Source organism: Rattus rattus, chromosome 3 (genome assembly GCF_011064425.1).
Source record: "Rattus rattus isolate New Zealand chromosome 3, Rrattus_CSIRO_v1, whole genome shotgun sequence".
In the NCBI taxonomy this organism is placed as follows: domain Eukaryota; kingdom Metazoa; phylum Chordata; class Mammalia; order Rodentia; family Muridae; genus Rattus; species Rattus rattus.
In genome coordinates, this window is record NC_046156.1 from 183,887,088 (window position 1) to 183,905,255 (window position 18,168).

An 18,168-nucleotide genomic window follows, 5' to 3' on the forward strand; every position below is an offset into this window, starting at 1 on the left:
TAAAGGTTCTTACATTCCTGGTGTGCCTATATCAGATAGATAAAGATTTTTTCCATATTGTGGTAAACTGGGGTTGGTTTTTTACTTACTGCTCACGTCTGTTAAAAGCAGAGTTCTTCATGCTCGTGAAATCTAGTCAGTAATGCTTCTACTCTGAATGTCAGAGCCAACCATGCTTTGAAGGTCTCCATCTTGTTTTTTATTGTAGGAGTTTTTGAAATTTTATTTTACAGTTATATTTAGGTCTATTCTCCATTTTGAGTTAATTTAAGGTGTGATTTATTTACCCTTTTTAGGTCCATCAAATGTGTTCAAGATTGTGAAGATGATTATGGAAAGAAATTTTCAACCTGTGATTATCTTCAGTTTTAGTAAGAAGGATTGTGAAGCATACGCCCTTCAAATGACTAAACTAGACTTCAACACAGGTAGTGGCACTTTCCACGTGCTTTTAATGTCGTATCTCATTACTTTAAAGTACATTTTTGGTAATATATCTGATGTACATTGGTAACATATGCAGTTTGCTTATAATCATAATTGCATGTACTCAGCATCTTTGCAAAACCTTTACAAGGTTTTCTCAGTCTCTTCGCCCTCCATCTCTCCTTGGGCCTGGTGTGTGATGGGCAAGCACTGTACCACTACAGCTAAATCCTTGGCCCGCTCCTATTTTATTGGAAGACATAAGTTCATATGTTAAAGCCAGAGAACACTACTGAGAACCATTACGGTCATATTCTCTTGTACTTCATACTATAGTGTGAAGTTATTCTGTGCCTGTCTCTCATTCAATAAAGTAGGTCTCTTGGTTGGAATAATTTATGGAAAGTACTGTTCTTTATTCTTGCAGTAATCTAGACTCGTTTGCCTCAAGTATACTGAATTTCTCAAACATTCAGCAAGTGTATGTTCATTGTAAATGTATCTCACTTAAAGTTATACAGCTGGGGAGTAGCATGACCAAGCCCAGACTACCAGCTCAGTAGTTATTCATTTTTGCCTATTGTATGTGTAATCCAAATAGTAATAAATCTTGAGTAATCTAAAATTAATTGTAGTTGTCTCCAGGCGTGAGATGCAGGCCTGTAGCCCTAGCCCTTGGGAAGCTGAAGCAGTGGGACGGATGTGAGGCCAGCCTGGGCAGCATAGGAGACTTTGTCTCAACAAAACAAACAACTCAGTCACCCTAAGTCTTTCCCATGGGTAAAAATGAGATGACAGGTAAACTGCCTTGCTTATAACTTTCAGTATTACAATTAGCAGTGGTGAGTATTCCTAAGCACTCAGGGTTATATATTGATTACTATATCAAGTATCTTGAGAATCTGTAATTTGGTTGACACAGTAAAGAAAGTCACTAACAATATGGGCCTTGCAGTTGTCACTCTACAGTTAGGTGCACTGCTTACTTAGACTAGGCGTCCGTTACCTCAGAGCAGTACCAGGTCGGTAAGAACCTGCAGCTATTAGAATTGAGTGCTGCCTCAGTCACTCTGGTGTAATTGTATTGTAGCCCTGGCTGGGCCTGGAACTCACGGCAGCACTCCTGCTTCAACCTCTTAATACTGTTACTGATTTTATTAACTTTTTCATAGATTAAGTAAGACTGCTAGATGTGTTTCAGGGACAGTAAATTGTGTTATGTGAGATTGCTTTAAAAAGACCAATTCTTTACTTTGACTTTTGTGAGGAAACTCTGCTAATTAAGGTCCAAGTCTATGATTGACTGGAGAGCCTTCTGAGCTCAGCACATAATGGAGGATTCACTTCAATGGCAGGGCATCCCCTTCTCTGATCTTGTCTGGGGAATTCAACCCCCACAACATACACGTGTACACACAACACAACGTGACACCTACCTGCACAATATCATGTAGCCTTAGTTAGATTTCAGCGTCAACTTCCTTTCTCCCATTAGGCTAGCACCTGGGATTCCTCAAGTGCTTCTCAGTGCTAATGAGGCATTTCAGTACCATTGGCTAAACCTACTCCCAGTCCCCCACATTATATAAGCCTTGAATTATATAAGCACAGGTAAAGTTGGTCTGCTTCCCTGCACTGGTCCCAGTGTTGTCATTCACGGTACAGACTCACACATGGCTGCTGAATGCCCTCTCCCTGTAGCCTCTGTGCCCTTTGCCCCCATGGACTGACAGTTTGGCTGATGGATTGGGGCAGAGATGGCTACAGCTTTTTATAGACTCGTTCTTTTGAATGAGTGAAGTTTAGTACCACTGACTCACTTTAATATTTATGGGCCATTGGATTTTTTCTCATAGATGAAGAAAAGAAGATGGTTGAAGAAGTTTTCAATAATGCAATTGACTGCTTGTCTGATGAAGATAAAAAGCTCCCTCAGGTGGGTTACTACCAGTAAGTAAGGATTGTAGCAGGAAGCAGATATTAACTCATACTCATTTTATTGTATTGTGGCAACATATGTTAGCCTATGCACTCAAACAACACCTTCATATATTTTGCAAATCATTGAAAAGGTAAGATTTGCTGTTTGAAAGAGCATATGTAGCATAATCTAGAAACTGCTTTTTATATTCCTGAGATAAACTTGGACACGGCGAAATAATAGTTATTTAAATATGGTTACCATGTTGAAGTTAAAGCGAGGCCACATTGTGTTTCAATTTAATGTGTGAGAATATAGGTTGGATTTTGCAGAATAAGGAGAGGTTTTTAAGAATAATTTACTTAAATACAAATGTTTTCTTTTTTAGTTACTTTTTTTTTCAGGTTTAACATTTTAAATTCTTTTTTCCTTATAACATAAACGTTATTCCAAAATTACAGGTTGAACATGTACTTCCACTTTTGAAACGGGGGATTGGTATTCACCATGGTGGTTTGCTTCCTATTTTAAAGGAAACTATAGAGATTCTCTTTTCTGAAGGATTGATAAAGGTATTGTCTTGTTTTTCTTATTTTTTTATGTCTCAAAGTTGTGTTGTCTGAACGGTGTGAAAGTTCTAGTGAGCAATGTGTATAGGCCAGTTTGTTGTGTGTTTGATTTTACAGTGCTGAAGGCTGAACCCAGGGTCTTGCTGTGTTTGACCCGCCACCCATTCCCTATCGACAGATTGCTAGAATGGGTGGCAGGTCAAACACCCATTCCATTTGTGTTGTGTGTTTTTTTCTGAGTCAGTGTCTTACTCTGAGCCCAGGCCTTTCTCCAACAGCAGTCTCTCTGCTTTGCTTGTTATATGGTAGGATTATGGGTGGAAGCCATCATCTCATGTCTGCTAGTTTATGATTTATTTTTCTCTTCCTAAAACTTAGTTCATATGTAATTCCTTAGGAAGGTTGCATGGAATGCTTTAGGTAATGAACTTGACCTTTCATATAATGCTGTATCAGTGTTATACCTTGGGGGGATAAATAGAAAAATTATTTAGTGTTTGTGTAAATGGCGTCACCTGACTGTAGTATAGTCTTGTAGAATGTGCTGTTTAATTAGTAGACATGGAGTTGGCCTCAGCCTTGGGAAGACTATTTAAAAGAAAAGCTTTAATACTTTAATGAAGTGTTAGTTGGTATTTACACCCAGATCCTAGTAAGCCCTTGTTGATGTTCTTCTACAGATGATAAAGTTTGCTAAGCTTAGTGATTATTGGACCATTTTCCAAAAGTATGAGGGCTTATTGTATGCTGTTGAACTCAAGAAAAGTAGTTGTAAATTAAGTAAAAGGTGAAAGTTCATCTTGCCTCATTATTTCCTAGAAATGTTCACTAGCATACATTCAAATATCATGTGACTTTGGCAAATGAAAACGTTATGTTCTTTTGCCATATGTATGGTCCATTTTCTAATAACTAGTGTTCTTGTGAGTTGATGAAGTATTTACCTTTTCTATTGATGAATATTTAATACTTTATTGACATATAACTTTGTATGCTTAAACCAACTGTTTTGTTGATAAAGTCTTTAGAATTCATCAGTCACGGAGTCTGTACCCTGGAATGTAACTGCGACGTGATCTTCAAAACTGGTTCATTATTAGTGAAAAAGCCAGGAGAATGGACTGTGTATAGAAAGATACCCCATTGCCTCATCCTTGTTCACTAGTCCAGATGTGTTCTCTCTATTTGCTTGAACTGGAATGTATAAAAGACTAACTAATTAAAAAGGTTCATAGATATAAAGAAAAATATTACTTAATAGTTTCATCTATAAAATATTGTAATAAATTCAGATTTCATCTTATTTTTATAGAACCTCTTAAAGAACTAAGTTTAAAAATTAATGCTGGTTTTATTTATACTTGAAAATTAAGTTTTTACCTTAAAAATCCATTAATTATTTATATAATTGCTTATTTATTTAGGCCTTATTTGCCACAGAGACTTTTGCTATGGGAATTAACATGCCAGCTAGAACTGTTTTATTTACAAATGCCCGTAAATATGATGGGAAGGACTTTAGATGGGTAAGTAATTATTTGTATTTTAAAATAATAACTAATCTTTATTTTATCTCACATGACTTTGACTCACATCATTGAGAATTTTAGCTCCAAATGTTTAAGAGCTTCAAATGTAAGTGGAATTTCCCTAATCTGAAAATCTAGTCTGTTACCAGTGAGCTCTAGGTCATACAAGGCTACACAGGGAGGCCCTACCTCAAACACAAAAGTAATTACCAGGTTGACGTCTGTCTGTCTATCCTATGAAATACTGTAGGAAAGATACAGCATAAGAGCAGATGACAGGCCCGGTGGAGAGATGGTTCAGCAGTTACGAGTATGGCTGCTGGTCAACCCTCAGCACCCACGTGGGCTAGCAGCTGTCTGTGACTCCAGTTCCAAAAGTCTGATGCCCTCTCCTGACTTCTGTGGGCACTGTGTTATACACATGGGGCACAGACGTATGCTGAGGTAAATGCACAAACAAGTACCCAAGCCTTTTTTTTTTTTCCATTTTAAAGAGCAGAAGTCCATGGAGAAGTCTTTTTGAGACGATAGTCCTTAAAGTAGGTGACAGAACAGTGGTGGAGGAGTGTTGTCAGGCAGGCAGGGGAGCATGGGTAGGCATGAGAAGAAAGCAACAGAAGCACTGTGATCCCAAGATTCACTGTTTTGCTTTTTGGAAAAAAATAAATAGCTCTTTACCTAAACTTTTCTCAAAATTAATGATTTTTTTTCAGCTTAGTGAAGTTTCCTACAATAATATCAAACCCCTAAAATGTGCTTCATAACTATTCCTCAGTCAGAAGTTTAGAAAAGAAAAACCAGCAAACATCTGGACTTCTTCAGAGGAGGAGAAGTACACAGCACGTGTAGGAATGGTGGCGGGTTGTTCGGCTAGCCTGGTGCTGCCGCATAAGATGCTTCTGCACCTGCCCCTGGTGGGCAACCCAGGGCGTAGAATGCCGTTATTGTGACCTCTCAGTTTTTTACCTTTGTGATACGAAAAGCCCGACCAACCGTTTCTCCACTAGACTGGTCTTACTGACGGTGAATCTGCTAGCCCCTAGAGAAACCTACCAAGACTTGTACTGTTCTCCAGCAAGGGCCAATTTCATGTTAATTTAATTTTGAAGATTAAGAAGCTATTGTGTAACTAAGAAGTTACAGCTGTTGGATTTGGTTTGTAGTTAACACTCTTAAGTTTTGATTTTTTTTTTCATAATATATAGCTAAGAGGTATTTTGTATGCCTATGAATTTAGCTGGTATTTCTTGGTAACTGGTAACTGGCTATTAAAAGTTGACAGTTATTGGTTTAATGCAGAGTTAAGTCAGGTGAGAACTAAACTTTAAGTTTCATAAGATTTTCACAAATTTTTCATCTTTGCTTCTCAAAAGTTCATGTTTTCAATAATTTCTTGAAATGTGTAAATTCTACAATAAGAGAAAATATCAGGATATATATTTTTAACCAGATTTTCTCCTAAACTTGAAAATGTCGCATTCAGATTTCCTCAGGTGAGTACATCCAGATGTCTGGTCGTGCAGGAAGGAGGGGGATGGACGACAGAGGGATTGTGATTCTTATGGTCGATGAAAAGATGAGCCCAACAATTGGAAAACAGCTGCTTAAGGTAAGAGGCTGTTCTTTCATCGAGGAGTCTAGGGATACATGTCAGTCACCTGTACAAGTTAGGTCCCATTTTTTCTCTTAGCCCCATGCTCCCAGAAATAAGACTCAGAAAATATATTTACAGATACCTTGGCCACATAGCTAGGCTCTTCTCAGACTAGATCATAACTTAAAACAATCCATTTATTCTAATCTATATTCTGCCACAGTAGCTGGTTACTTGCGCTCAGGAACCAAGCATCTGTCTTGTCACATCTTCCCCAGAGAATTTTTTACCTTGTACTCTCCCAGATTCCTTTCTGCCTCCTGGATGTCCCACTCCTATTTCCCGCCTAAGCTATAGGCCATCAGATTTATTATTGACAGGTGCCACATCCATAGAGACACAGATACTGTCACAGTGATGACTTTAAGTTAGTTTTATTGGCTGGTCTACCTTTCAAGGTGAGTTGATAGTCTGTAGCTATCTGGGCGTAGGGAGTTAGAAGAGGCTGATTATGTATATGGTTTCACCTGCAACCCCCGCAGATGTCATGGCTGCTTAGTCTCCAGAAAGGGCAGGGGGACAAACTTAGCGTCCAGATTTAGTACTCTGTACTTTCCATCTCTGTGGGCAACTCAGCCCTTACTGATGGGATGGGAGGGAGAGTGCGTGATGCAACTACTTTGGGTGATGACTGTCTGTGTCCTTGTAAGGGTAGACGGTCCGAAACATTAACTTACTAGTGACCTTTAGTTCACCCTCTCTAATTACAAGCATCCTAGTCATACCCTAAATTCTTCATCTTTATTGCAAAGGAGCCTTTCCCTGTGCCTTAATTTTATTTATTTATTTATTTATTTATTTATTTAAGCACCATTTGTGGGAGGGGAGTGAGTCACAACTCACTTCTTTCCTACCATGTGGATTCCAGGCTTGAAATTAGGTATTCCGGTTTGGTGGCAAACATCTTTGTCTGCTGGCACTCATTCTACTAACTCTGAGTTTTGAATAACCTGGGATTTTCATTTGTCTGATTTTTTTTTTTTTTTTTTAAGTCAGAGTCTAATGAGGTCTAGTCACCTTCAAGCTTACTATGTAGCCCTTGGGCTGGCTTTGAACTTGTCCTGGCCCTCTTGTTTCCATCTCCGGAGACTAGATTACAACAGGCGTGTGTTGTCATAACTGGCCTTCAAAGAACTTCTTGGCTTCAGCAGCTTTTTATCTAGTTTATGAGAAGAAAATATAAAATTTGTTTTAAAGTATATGATTAATTTTAGTATCTGTATGTAGAGGAATTACTTGTCATATCTTATTGGTAAACAAAGTCATGAATCATAATGGAATTATATTTAGGAATAGTTAGGTCTGAAGAACCATTTCATGAGAATGATAGCACTCATGACAGAAATACTAATGTAAGTAAGTGCACTGAGGAAACCATCTGCAGTAGTTGACTTAAACAAAGGAATGAAGCAGAAGTAACTCCTAAATTGGAACTTAGTCCCTTTCCTTGCTATAGGACCTGTCAAGTTAGTTTTAAAGCACACTCTTGTCCATGAATCTGGGCTTTCTAAGTTCACCTGCTTGGGGCCTTATTTTTAAATGAAATAGATAAAGTTAGAGTTTAGAAACATCATCATTGTCCTCCCAGCGGATAGCTCTGTTTTCCTTTTCAGTCTTTAGGAACACCTTCATCTAAAAGTTGAGTAAAAGTTCTACTCTCATCACAAATATGTCTGCATACATTTATAATTCTGAAGTCCCAGTAGTTGGCCCCCGAGTGGTCTAACAGCGATTACTCAGTTCATCCTGCCGCTTAGAGCTGTGTGGCGTGCACTCACCTGTCAGTGTGCACCTTCTCAGGATCTGACCTTTCACTCACTTTCATGTGATGTGAAAATCCTGGCAGCCTTTGTGAGGAAAGATGGGTTAGAAGCAATCCTTTTAAGTTAGGCATGGACTACAAGTAGAGACAGTGACTAAGAAAGGAGAAAGTGCAGCCCGTGGATGGAAATGGGATAAGGAACTGAGGAAACAATTTAAAAACTTGTGATGACTCTTGTATGACTGTGCAACGACTTTCACACTTGCAAAGTATTTTTATCCAGAAAAAATTATTCTGAAGAGTCACTGCTACAGGGTGTGAGCTTAGATATTGGGACAATATTTTGGATGAAAGACAAATTGGTGCAAGCTAATAGTTTTCTACAGTAAAAAAAAAATCTACAACAAGATTTATTATATTTAATGACAAATATTTTTAGTGTCTAGTCATTAACCTGTCTCTTCTTTGGTGACAGCCACACTTTGGTGAAAAGTAATTACCAAAGTATAGAGACAGGTTTGTAATGGGGGAGCTATATTAGCAGCTTGATGACACACAGTTCCAGTGTATTGTTTTCATCCAGATCTCACTCTGAAATATTAGTAATTTGGTCACTGCAGGCTAGGCTATGCTGCACTCACTAGCCTAACCTTAGCAACTAAGGTTTCTCTCTGGCCTGCTCGCTCTGTTCTCCTCACAAGTTGTTAGGACAGACCCTGCTCAGCATCCTTCAGAGAGCAGCCAGCTGGTACATTGGCCGTCGCTGTGCCAGGAAAGCGCATAGAGCCCTCTCTATCAGCAGTCAAATGCTTGGTCAGAACGTGACATCTCATTCTCTCATACACTTGTTCCCACCCACTTGGAGACCAAAAAAGCAATCCTTTCTTGTGCTTGGAAGGAAAGAGAGTTAAGCATAGTTTGTAGTCTTTGAACCACTATATCCCTACTGGTTTTTGTTTTGTTTTTGTAAGACAGGGTCTCTCTGTGTAGTCTTGGCTGTCTTGGAACTCTCTTTGTAGACCAGGCTGACCTTGAACTCAGAGAGCTTCCTGCCTCTGCCTCCCCAGCACTGTGGTTAAAGGCATGCACCACCACTGTCTGGGATTTTATTCCCTTTATACTTTTAAAGATATTAACCATTTTGTCACTTTGCTTCAAAGAAAAGAATTTGTATATTGCCGTATTTGTTAGTATAGGTAAATTATTATTAACCATGTTAAAAGTCTTGTGTGAGTTTATTTTAGAGATGTGCAAAATTGTCATGCTTTTTCTTTTAGGGCTCAGCTGATCCTCTGAATAGTGCTTTCCATCTAACGTACAACATGGTTTTGAACTTACTAAGAGTAGAAGAAATTAATCCCGAGTACATGCTTGAAAAATCCTTCTACCAGTTTCAGCATTATAGAGCAATTCCAGGAGTTGTAGAAAGTAAGTACAAAATTTCCTTTCTTTAACTAGACTCAGCAACAGAGTAACTGTCTTGTTTGGTGGTTTGAGCACTGTTTTTTGCTTGTTTGTTTTTGTTTGTCTAATAAAGCAAATCTTGGCCATTAAGTTAAAGAATGTAGAATTGTCATCTAGAACATTTATAGACTGGAACATTCAAAATAAGTATAGACAGTTCTGACAAAATAGTTTTTTTCTAGTTGGTTCAACCATTGTATAATTTGTTATTTTTTTAAAAAAAATACATATTTTATGTCCTGGAATAATCATGTGACAAAAAGTTCAGTATAAAATGTGATTTGTAAAATGATGTCTCACAAGAGTGCTGTGACAGGCTAGGAAGATGGCACAGTAAGTAAAGTGCCTGCCGAGCACGTGTGGGCCTTGAATTCACTTCCTGGATCCATATTCTGTTTGTTTTAAATCTGTGTGGTGTCATGTTAGTAGGCTGCATGGTCACAGCCTTGGTACTGATGGAATGACAGACAGCTGATCCCTGATGTTCCTGCCTAACAAGTCTAACTAATTGGTGACCTCCATTCACTAAGAATCCATGTCTTAAAATGTAAAGTGGAGAGCTGGAGAGCAGCTCAGTGGTTAAGAGCACTGCCTGCTCTTCCTTCCAGAGTCCTGAGTTCAGTTCCCAGCAACCACATGGTGGCTTACAACCATCTGTCATGGGATCCGACGCCATCCTCTGGTGTGTCTGAAGACAGCTACAGTGTGCTCATAGAAATAAAGTAAATAAATAAACACATCTTTAAAAAATAAAGTGGAAAGGGATAGAGGAAGACACATCTGCCTCTAACTTTGAAACACTTGTGAATCATTAAAAAAAATAACAGTGCTCTAATCTGGGTTTGAATTGAGCAATTTCAAAATATCTAATTCTTAATACACAGAGACAGCTGTACAGACACAGCCACTGTTTTACAGCTTTCGCATCTGTTTTCTTAGTGTCCGCGTTTATAAACCACTTCATGGCTTCTGTTGGTCTAGTATCCTGCAGATTTAACTTTGTGGGTGTGATGTAAATGTGTGGGTGCATGCATGTGGAAGCTGGAACTTCACACTGAGTGTCTTCCTCCGGGTTATGCACCCTTCTTGTTTTTTGGTGTTGTGTATGTTTGTATATATGTGCATATGTGGAATCCAGAGGTGGGGCATCAGGTTTCCTCCTAGCACTCTGCCTCATTCCCTTGAGACGGTCTTTCACTGAACCTGGATCATATTTTTTGCTATGTTGGGGGCCATCATGCCCTGGTGACCTTCCTGTTTCTCTCATATATCAATGGTTATTGGCATGAGCAGCCATCCCTAGGTTTTTATGTGGACGCTAGAGATCATTCTGCTTGTAGAACACACGTTCTGGTTCATGGAACAATCTCTTTAGCCCGCCACTAGTTTTTTATTACTTTATTTTGGGAATAGGCCACACATGTCCTGGTATACATCTAGAAGTCAGAACAACTTTCAGGAGTCAATTTTCACCCCCGTTATGTGGGTCCACCATGTGGGGAATTGAAGTTGGGTGCATCAGAATTAGTAGCACATATCTTTATCTGCTGAGTCATCTTTCTGTCCCTACCTTATTTTTTAAATAAGATTTGTCTGTTTAAGCTAACCTGGCTGACCAACAAGCCCCCAGAATCCACCCTGTAACACTGGAGTTACAGAAGTGCCTGCCATGGGTACCCAAGATTTAAGCTGAGGTCCCCAAGCTTGCATAACAAGCACTTAGCCACTGACCTAACTCTGTAACTCCTTCTGTAAACTGTCAGTTGTTTTGTTTTTCTGATAATCTGCTTCTATTATGTGTGCCATGACAGATAGTATTCTAGTTAGTGAATTAAATTCAGTTTCTGTGAGTAGTGAAATGGTTCATTAAAAGGTGACAGGGATACAGAAGATCAGCAGTCGTACGGAATAACTCGTCTGTGCAAGTGTTAAGATGATAAACCGATACTGCAGTTGCAGCATTCTTCTTGGTTACTGTGTTACACTCTCAGCTAGGAATATCTATATGTTGTTTCAGTTAGTCTCTAGGAAAGATTTATGGGTTATGTATACTGAAGTTTTATCTTTTCTTTAATTCTCAAAATTAGGAAGCATTACAGGTTAAATAGGAGTTCAGTATTAATCCAAAGTGGGGCAAAACCGATCAGTGCTGGAGCAGGAGTAAAATTCCTGCATTTGGGAGGCAGATGCAGATGGATCTCTGAGTTCAGGCCAGCCTTGTGTACAGAGTTCTAGGACAGCTAGGGCTACATAGAGAAACCCTGTCTTGAAAAACAAAAAATGAACAAAGGAAAGAGAGAGAGAGAGAGAAAGAAAGGGAGGGAAAGGAAAAGACAAGTCCACAATGAAGTCATATTAGGAAACTCAAGACAGCATAGATAGCACAGGCACAGATCTCTTCACATTTGCCATTGATGTCTTAGCAATAATACAGAAAATAGGAACAAATACCTGTGTGAATGAATTAGATTTCAACAAAAGTAAAAACTTGATTTTGAAACTATGGAGTAGGTAGAAATAGGATAAATATTTGCAAACACTCTAGTAAAAAATGTAGATCTGTAATGTGTAATCAACTCTTAGGACTCAACAAAAGACAGTTCAGTTTAAAATGGGCAAATGGGCTGGGGGTGGGGCTTAGTGGGCGGATACTTTTCTAGCATGTGCAAGGTCCTGGGGTCATTTCCCAGTTCTGCAAAATTTGTAAATAAGTAAACTAAGAACAAGCCATATACACATGGCCAAAGTACATCAATAGAATGTTGAGTGTCATTGCTAAGAGGTGCAATTCAAAACTGTTTTACATTGTTTTACACGGCCACTGGATTAGTATTTTTTAACAAAAGGTAAACAACCAAAGGGTATGTTACTATAGAAAATCATTAAAAAGTTTCTTAGGAAAATTACCATATGACCCAGCAGCTCCACTCATGGCTGAGTTAAAATATGTTCAGACAAAGGCTTTTCATGACTATTTGTAGTAGCACTGTGGACAAATAGCTGAAGAGTCACTGTGGTCGCACATCCACGAACTGTGAACGTTTGTGTTCATACAAAGTTCTGGAACTATATAATGGCAACAAGTGCAATGCATAGTTTGCCAGAGAAACAACAGCTAACACTAGACCGAACGTAATGGCGTGCTGTAGGGAGGGAGTTCACACTGGATGAAGGCCAGTTGGGAGTAGACACATAGGCAGTAGGTTAGCACAGAGGATGCTGCATGCCTGTAGGGAGACAGAGAAAATACCCTTATAATAGAGGGAAGGTAGAGGAGACACAGTCCTTCTTACATCATTCAGTAACTGGCTTGGGTCTGTAGATTCCTAGTAGAAAAGTGGTCTTGGTTTTAATTTAGGTGAGGTACATAGTAGTTTTGATAGCATTGTGACCTGTGCTTTATTTACAGAGGTAAAGAACTCGGAAGAGCAGTATAATAAAATAGTAATTCCCAATGAAGAAAATGTGGTCATCTATTACAAGATTAGACAGCAACTTGCCAAGCTGGGAAAAGAGATTGAAGAATATATTCATAAGCCAAAATACTGCTTACCCTTTCTACAACCAGGCCGTTTAGTAAAGGTATGCCATGGTTCTATATCAGGTGCTCGTATATTAGAGGATATTAAATATTTTGATGAAAGACTTGCTCATGTTGGTAAAGTGCTTCCTGCTACGGGAGGTGAGCAGGATCTGACATTTCACTTTGTCCCCACATAGGAGTTTCCATGAAGCCTTTTAGTCAACACATCTCAGCTTTCTAATTTTGAAATGGTATCTAAAAGTGAGCCCATTTTAAGTCTCCAATCAGTAGATATAAATACTTAATATTCTCAGAACAAATAGTGTTCTCTTTAGCATATGTTTGTCATTAAGAGATTCCTGGGGACCAACCAATGAAATCTAGTGTTGGTTTTTTGTTTTGTTTTTGTTTTACTGTAAAATTAATTCACTTCCTTGTGATCTTTTAAACACTAGGGAAATGTTAAAGTCTTATTAGCCTGTAATGTAGGTTTAGAAGGCTCCAATTGCACTTTGAATATAAACACAAGTTTTGTCTGCTTGTTTTATTCTCAGGTGAAGAATGAAGGTGATGATTTCGGCTGGGGAGTAGTGGTGAACTTCTCAAAAAAGTCAAACGTTAAGGTAAGCTGCAGCCCTGCAGGGACTCAGATTTGCCAACAATAGAGTCTCCTTTCATGAGACCACGCTTTTGTTTCTTTTTCCTGCATTTCCATTTGAGTGTTGGAAAAAAAATCAGTTTCTGCTGTTTGAATTTAAAGGAGATAACCATTCATTAAGATTCTTTTATAATGGAGCCATTAATAAAGGAAAATTGGCAGATATTTATATGAGTAATTTGGAATAATTATTGTTTATGAAATAAAATATCTGGTTAATTTTTTGGAAGAGTAGTTGATCTTGAAATGTCAGCCATGTAGTAATAGTATTTATTTATTTTAGTTGTAGTGGGCATTCTTCGTTAGGCTAGTAAGTAATCTCAAGCCATGGTAACTGCATCTCCACATCTGGTTTTATCTTTAAAATGGAGAGTTTGCTTTTAAAATAATTGACTAACTTCTCTGTTCCAGGTAAGTATGGGGTCATTAAGAATGAAGCCTTGAGATGCACCCTGTAGTGTTAAAGCTATTTGTTGTCGAAAATAGTTAAGGTCTTTCACACACACCCTTCATTAAATTATCTTTATTAGCAATCACTAATTTATAGGACTACTTTTGAAGTATTGTTAAACTCATCCCATTTTCCAGTTTACTACATTTTCAGGGTTAGTGGATATGAAATCTTGTGCTCATTTGTTTAGAAGACAGTAGTAAGCAGCTAACAGGAATTCGAAGCAGTAAAATAGCTACTGTATATAAATTCTGTCCAATGCCCACCACCATTTGGCCTTGTTTCTGGAGTAGGGTGAGAACTGGGCGTTGAATCTATCCATAGTCATCCTGGACGGTAGTAGCCCTATGCCCTAGGGAGACCTGTGGCAGCCACTGGGGGCCGGGCCAAGAGAACTACTGTAATTTAGTATCACTATCTCAGTGCTCAGTCTCAACCACGGGCAACCAGGAGAAGCATGAGAATTGCTGGTGACTAAAACTGGAGAGTTTAGCTCCTGAAAGTGATCCCTCCACAGTGGGTCACAAGGAAGGGAGCCCTCCTGTAATTTGGGCCTTGCATTGAAATTTCTGTTACAGTGAGCTGGGAAGAGGGATGAAGGGAAGTAGTAGTTTTGGCTGAGATAACACAATTATTTGCTGCCGTTACTGATTTTTAGTGATTTTTGTGACTGGGCGATTTTTTGAGATAGTCCTCTTAAATGGCTGTCTTTCGTGGTTTCTTTCCTGTACTGCCATGCCACCAATGTCAGGGCTGTAGGAAATGTAAGATCTTGCATTTTTAAGAAAGAAAAAAATTATACCTAATCTAATTATATCTTTAACTTCTCAGTACACAAAGTTCTAAAAATATTATTTGCCTCTCTTAATCTTTAGCCTATATATAAAAGTGCCACACTAAATATTGAGAATTCTGGACAAAGATAGAATGAAGACTTGAGTAGAACACACTAATTTTCTATTTCAATTGATCAAGAATCTGTTTTTCACCAATCTGTATGTGTTCTTCTGATGACTAAGACTGTGAAATACATTTTATTACTTTTGAAATATTACCTCAATATATACATTGATTTTGTGCCTTTTACACCATTTGCATAATTGTGTGTATGAGTGCACACACTTTGCATTACTATGCATATAGTATGTGAATGCTCACACACACTTGCCACTGTACATATGCAGTGGACAGTGCAGTGGACAGCTTTTGGGAGTTGGTTCTTCCACTTGGGGTTGTCAAGGTAGAACTCAGGTCTTCAGACTTGCTCATCAGACACTTACCCCATGGGCCATGTTCCCGTCCCACTCACAGTTTCAGCAGATTCTTTTGTCTGGGTATACTGTGTACTCTCACACTTTCAGTTAACCCATTCTTCAGATCGTAGACTACATTCTACTTAGACATGTTGTTTGTTTTCCATTTTGAAAATATGACAGTCTCAGGAGAAATTGATAGTTGGTTTTAACTTTGAAACTTTTTTTTGAATATCAATGATGAGGAAAAACTAATTTTCCTTCTTGACTGAAAATACTGGAGATGAAGTTTGCCTTGTTTGGAGACATTGATCTAGTGATTGTGCTTCTGATTTGTATTTCAAAATATGTGTTACTTTTGTTAAGGTATTGGTAGTTATTTGCAGAAGTAGATTATAGATATTTTATTATTGTAATTGTTATGTCATCTTTTTAGAAATGCTCTGGATAGAGCCCAGCAATCATGTTGTATACCTTCCGACAAGCTTTCCTTTTATTTAGTTTATATTAAAAAAAAAACAAAAAACCTTATTTTATTAGAAGTGAGAAGAAATTCTTTACTGAAAACTAAATACATCAGTCCCAGAAGATGTGATTAAACCGTACGCAGTGGCTTAGTGCTGCGGTCTGAGTGTTCGTTTTGATTTTTTTATTGGGGAGGGAGAATGAACATGAAGTTAGAATTAGGGAGGTGGGTAGGAGTAGGGAATCTGGTAGAGTTAGAGGGGAAAGAAAATGGTCAAAATATAGTGTATGAAAAAGAATTTTAATGAAAAAGCCCGTCATTGGGTGAATAAATAGTTCAAGGCCAGCTGAAACTATAGAGCAAGACCTTGTCTCAAAGCAACCTAAAAGCAGACAGTCAGATGTGGTTGCATCTGAGAATGTTAGGTGATCTTATCCTAGAGGACGTAAAAGGACTAGATGCACTGTCACATGGTGTGACGTCCCATGGAATCATGTAAGTAGTAGGGAGTGTCTTGCGTGTTGCTTCTTAGGGAGAGAAGCAACTACTGATTTTGTGCTTTTTTAATTTTGGCATAGTTTTATTACACACTGCTCAGTAGAAACTTGATATTTGATGTCACTGGTGATCATGGTCATGATATTATGTTAGAATTAATAAGCAGCTGTACTTACCATTGGCTAGACCACTCTGAAGGATATAGAGACAACATTTTATGAAGTAAACATTTACTGGGCTGCCTTGCAGTCATGTGTGTTCTGAGAAGATAAGCCCTGTGTATACCCAGAGTTAATGCACTTCGCTCCATCCTGCCTCTCTAGCCCAATTCTGGCGAACTGGATCCCTTGTACGTGGTGGAAGTGCTCCTGCGCTGTAGCAAGGAGAGCCTGAAAAACTCCGCCACAGAGGCAGCAAAGCCAGCAAAGCCGGATGAGAAGGGGGAGATGCAGGTTCGTCTGCCTTTTCATCTTCACAGCTCTTAGTCACCGTCACTGTGCTGTGGCCATGCTGAACTGAACATAAAGCACGCTTTCTGAACTAGAGGGTTCCAGGTATCTTAACATTGAAATCACCTCAAGTCTCTGCAGGGGTTTGTAAGAGCTGCTCAGTTTTTCTTTATCAAATTAGAACCAGGGAAATAACAACAAAGAAAAGTGAATAATTTCACACAGATTTCAGTCTCCTTGGCTGTACTGCCTTCTCTTCACGTGCTTTTTTCTTCATCTCATTCCACTCCGTCTGGAGCTTGCCTGCTCCTTCCCTGACTCCTTAACCTTTTGTGTGACTCTTTAGATTTGCTAGGCTTTGTGGGAAGTAGTTGGTCTACAAGGATTATTTATGCCTGTGACATACTGTAAGTGCTGCTGTCTTCCGTGGATGCAAGTTTGGACATGTGGGATTTAATCCTCCTGTTGTATTTTGTAGGTTGTTCCGGTTTTGGTGCATCTCCTGTCTGCCATCAGCACTGTTAGACTCTACATTCCAAAAGACCTCCGACCCGTGGACAACAGACAGAGTGTCCTAAAATCCATACAGGTATAAACGTCCACTTAGAACCTAGATAGAAATTTTATACAAATAGGATTTATCCAGAGATGATTGAAATGCTTTTACATGTATTTCAGAAAAAAACTACAAACACATAATAGTGAATCAGAGCAGAACTACTCGTAGATCTGTTCTGAGTACAGCAACAGTGTGTATTACTGAAGGGAGACTCATAAAACTGCACTGTTAATCTTCACTGTGCTATGATAAATAGGATTTTCTGATTCATAAACATGAAAAAGTTGGTTAAAATTGTTGAATAGCACTTACTGTACAATACTATACAGAGAATATTCCCTAGAATATGAGGAAACAGTGGTAAGTAGATTGCTTTCATTTTAGAGTTGGGCTCTTTGAAAAGATTTCTTTATTTTCTCTGAGTATTTTCCCTGTATGTATGCACACATCCTGCAGCCGGTGTCAGAGGAGAGGGCTGTATATCCTGGAACTGGAGAGCTGGATGGCTGTGAGTCATCATGTGGCACTAGGAATTGAACCTGGATCCTCAACAACAAATGCTCTTAACTGACAAACCATCTCTCTAGATTGTGGGGTACAAACTTTCAAGTTGTGGTCCATAGGCTTCCTAAAATTAGTGCTTCTCTTGAGAATTTTTTAAAAATGTTTATGGAGATGCTAAGTACTGTTCTAAAAAAAAAGGTACTCCTGGGTTGGGGATTTAGCCCTGGGTTTGGTCCCCAGCTCCGAAAAAAAGAAAAAAGAAGAAGAAGAAAAAAAAAGTACTCCTAATACACTAATAACAGTGTACACTAACAGTCCATTAGCAAATAAATTGGAAGGGAAATTAAATACACTGCTCCAATAATTTTTTTCTAATAATTCAAAACAGTGCCATAGCTATGAGCAGATATGTACTTGATTAGTTTTCAGTTAGCACAAGTGTTGCCGTTGTCTGGGGAAAGCGATTAACTTTGTTCTTCAGG

The 18,168-nt window shown here is 38.6% G+C and overlaps 1 protein-coding gene across 1 annotated transcript in view; it reads left to right on the plus strand.

Moving 5' to 3' along the window:
- The window catches only part of Mtrex (Mtr4 exosome RNA helicase), a 59,545-nt gene that overhangs the window by 20,843 nt on the left and 20,534 nt on the right, over positions 1-18,168 (plus strand). The window contains exons 11-20 of the mRNA XM_032898877.1: positions 297-428; positions 2,283-2,362; positions 2,809-2,919; positions 4,341-4,442; positions 5,929-6,054; positions 9,139-9,289; positions 12,735-12,907; positions 13,403-13,471; positions 16,498-16,626; positions 17,102-17,212. Coding sequence (XP_032754768.1) covers positions 297-428; positions 2,283-2,362; positions 2,809-2,919; positions 4,341-4,442; positions 5,929-6,054; positions 9,139-9,289; positions 12,735-12,907; positions 13,403-13,471; positions 16,498-16,626; positions 17,102-17,212 — 1,184 coding nt within the window. The remainder of the gene's footprint in view (positions 1-296; positions 429-2,282; positions 2,363-2,808; positions 2,920-4,340; positions 4,443-5,928; positions 6,055-9,138; positions 9,290-12,734; positions 12,908-13,402; positions 13,472-16,497; positions 16,627-17,101; positions 17,213-18,168) is intronic.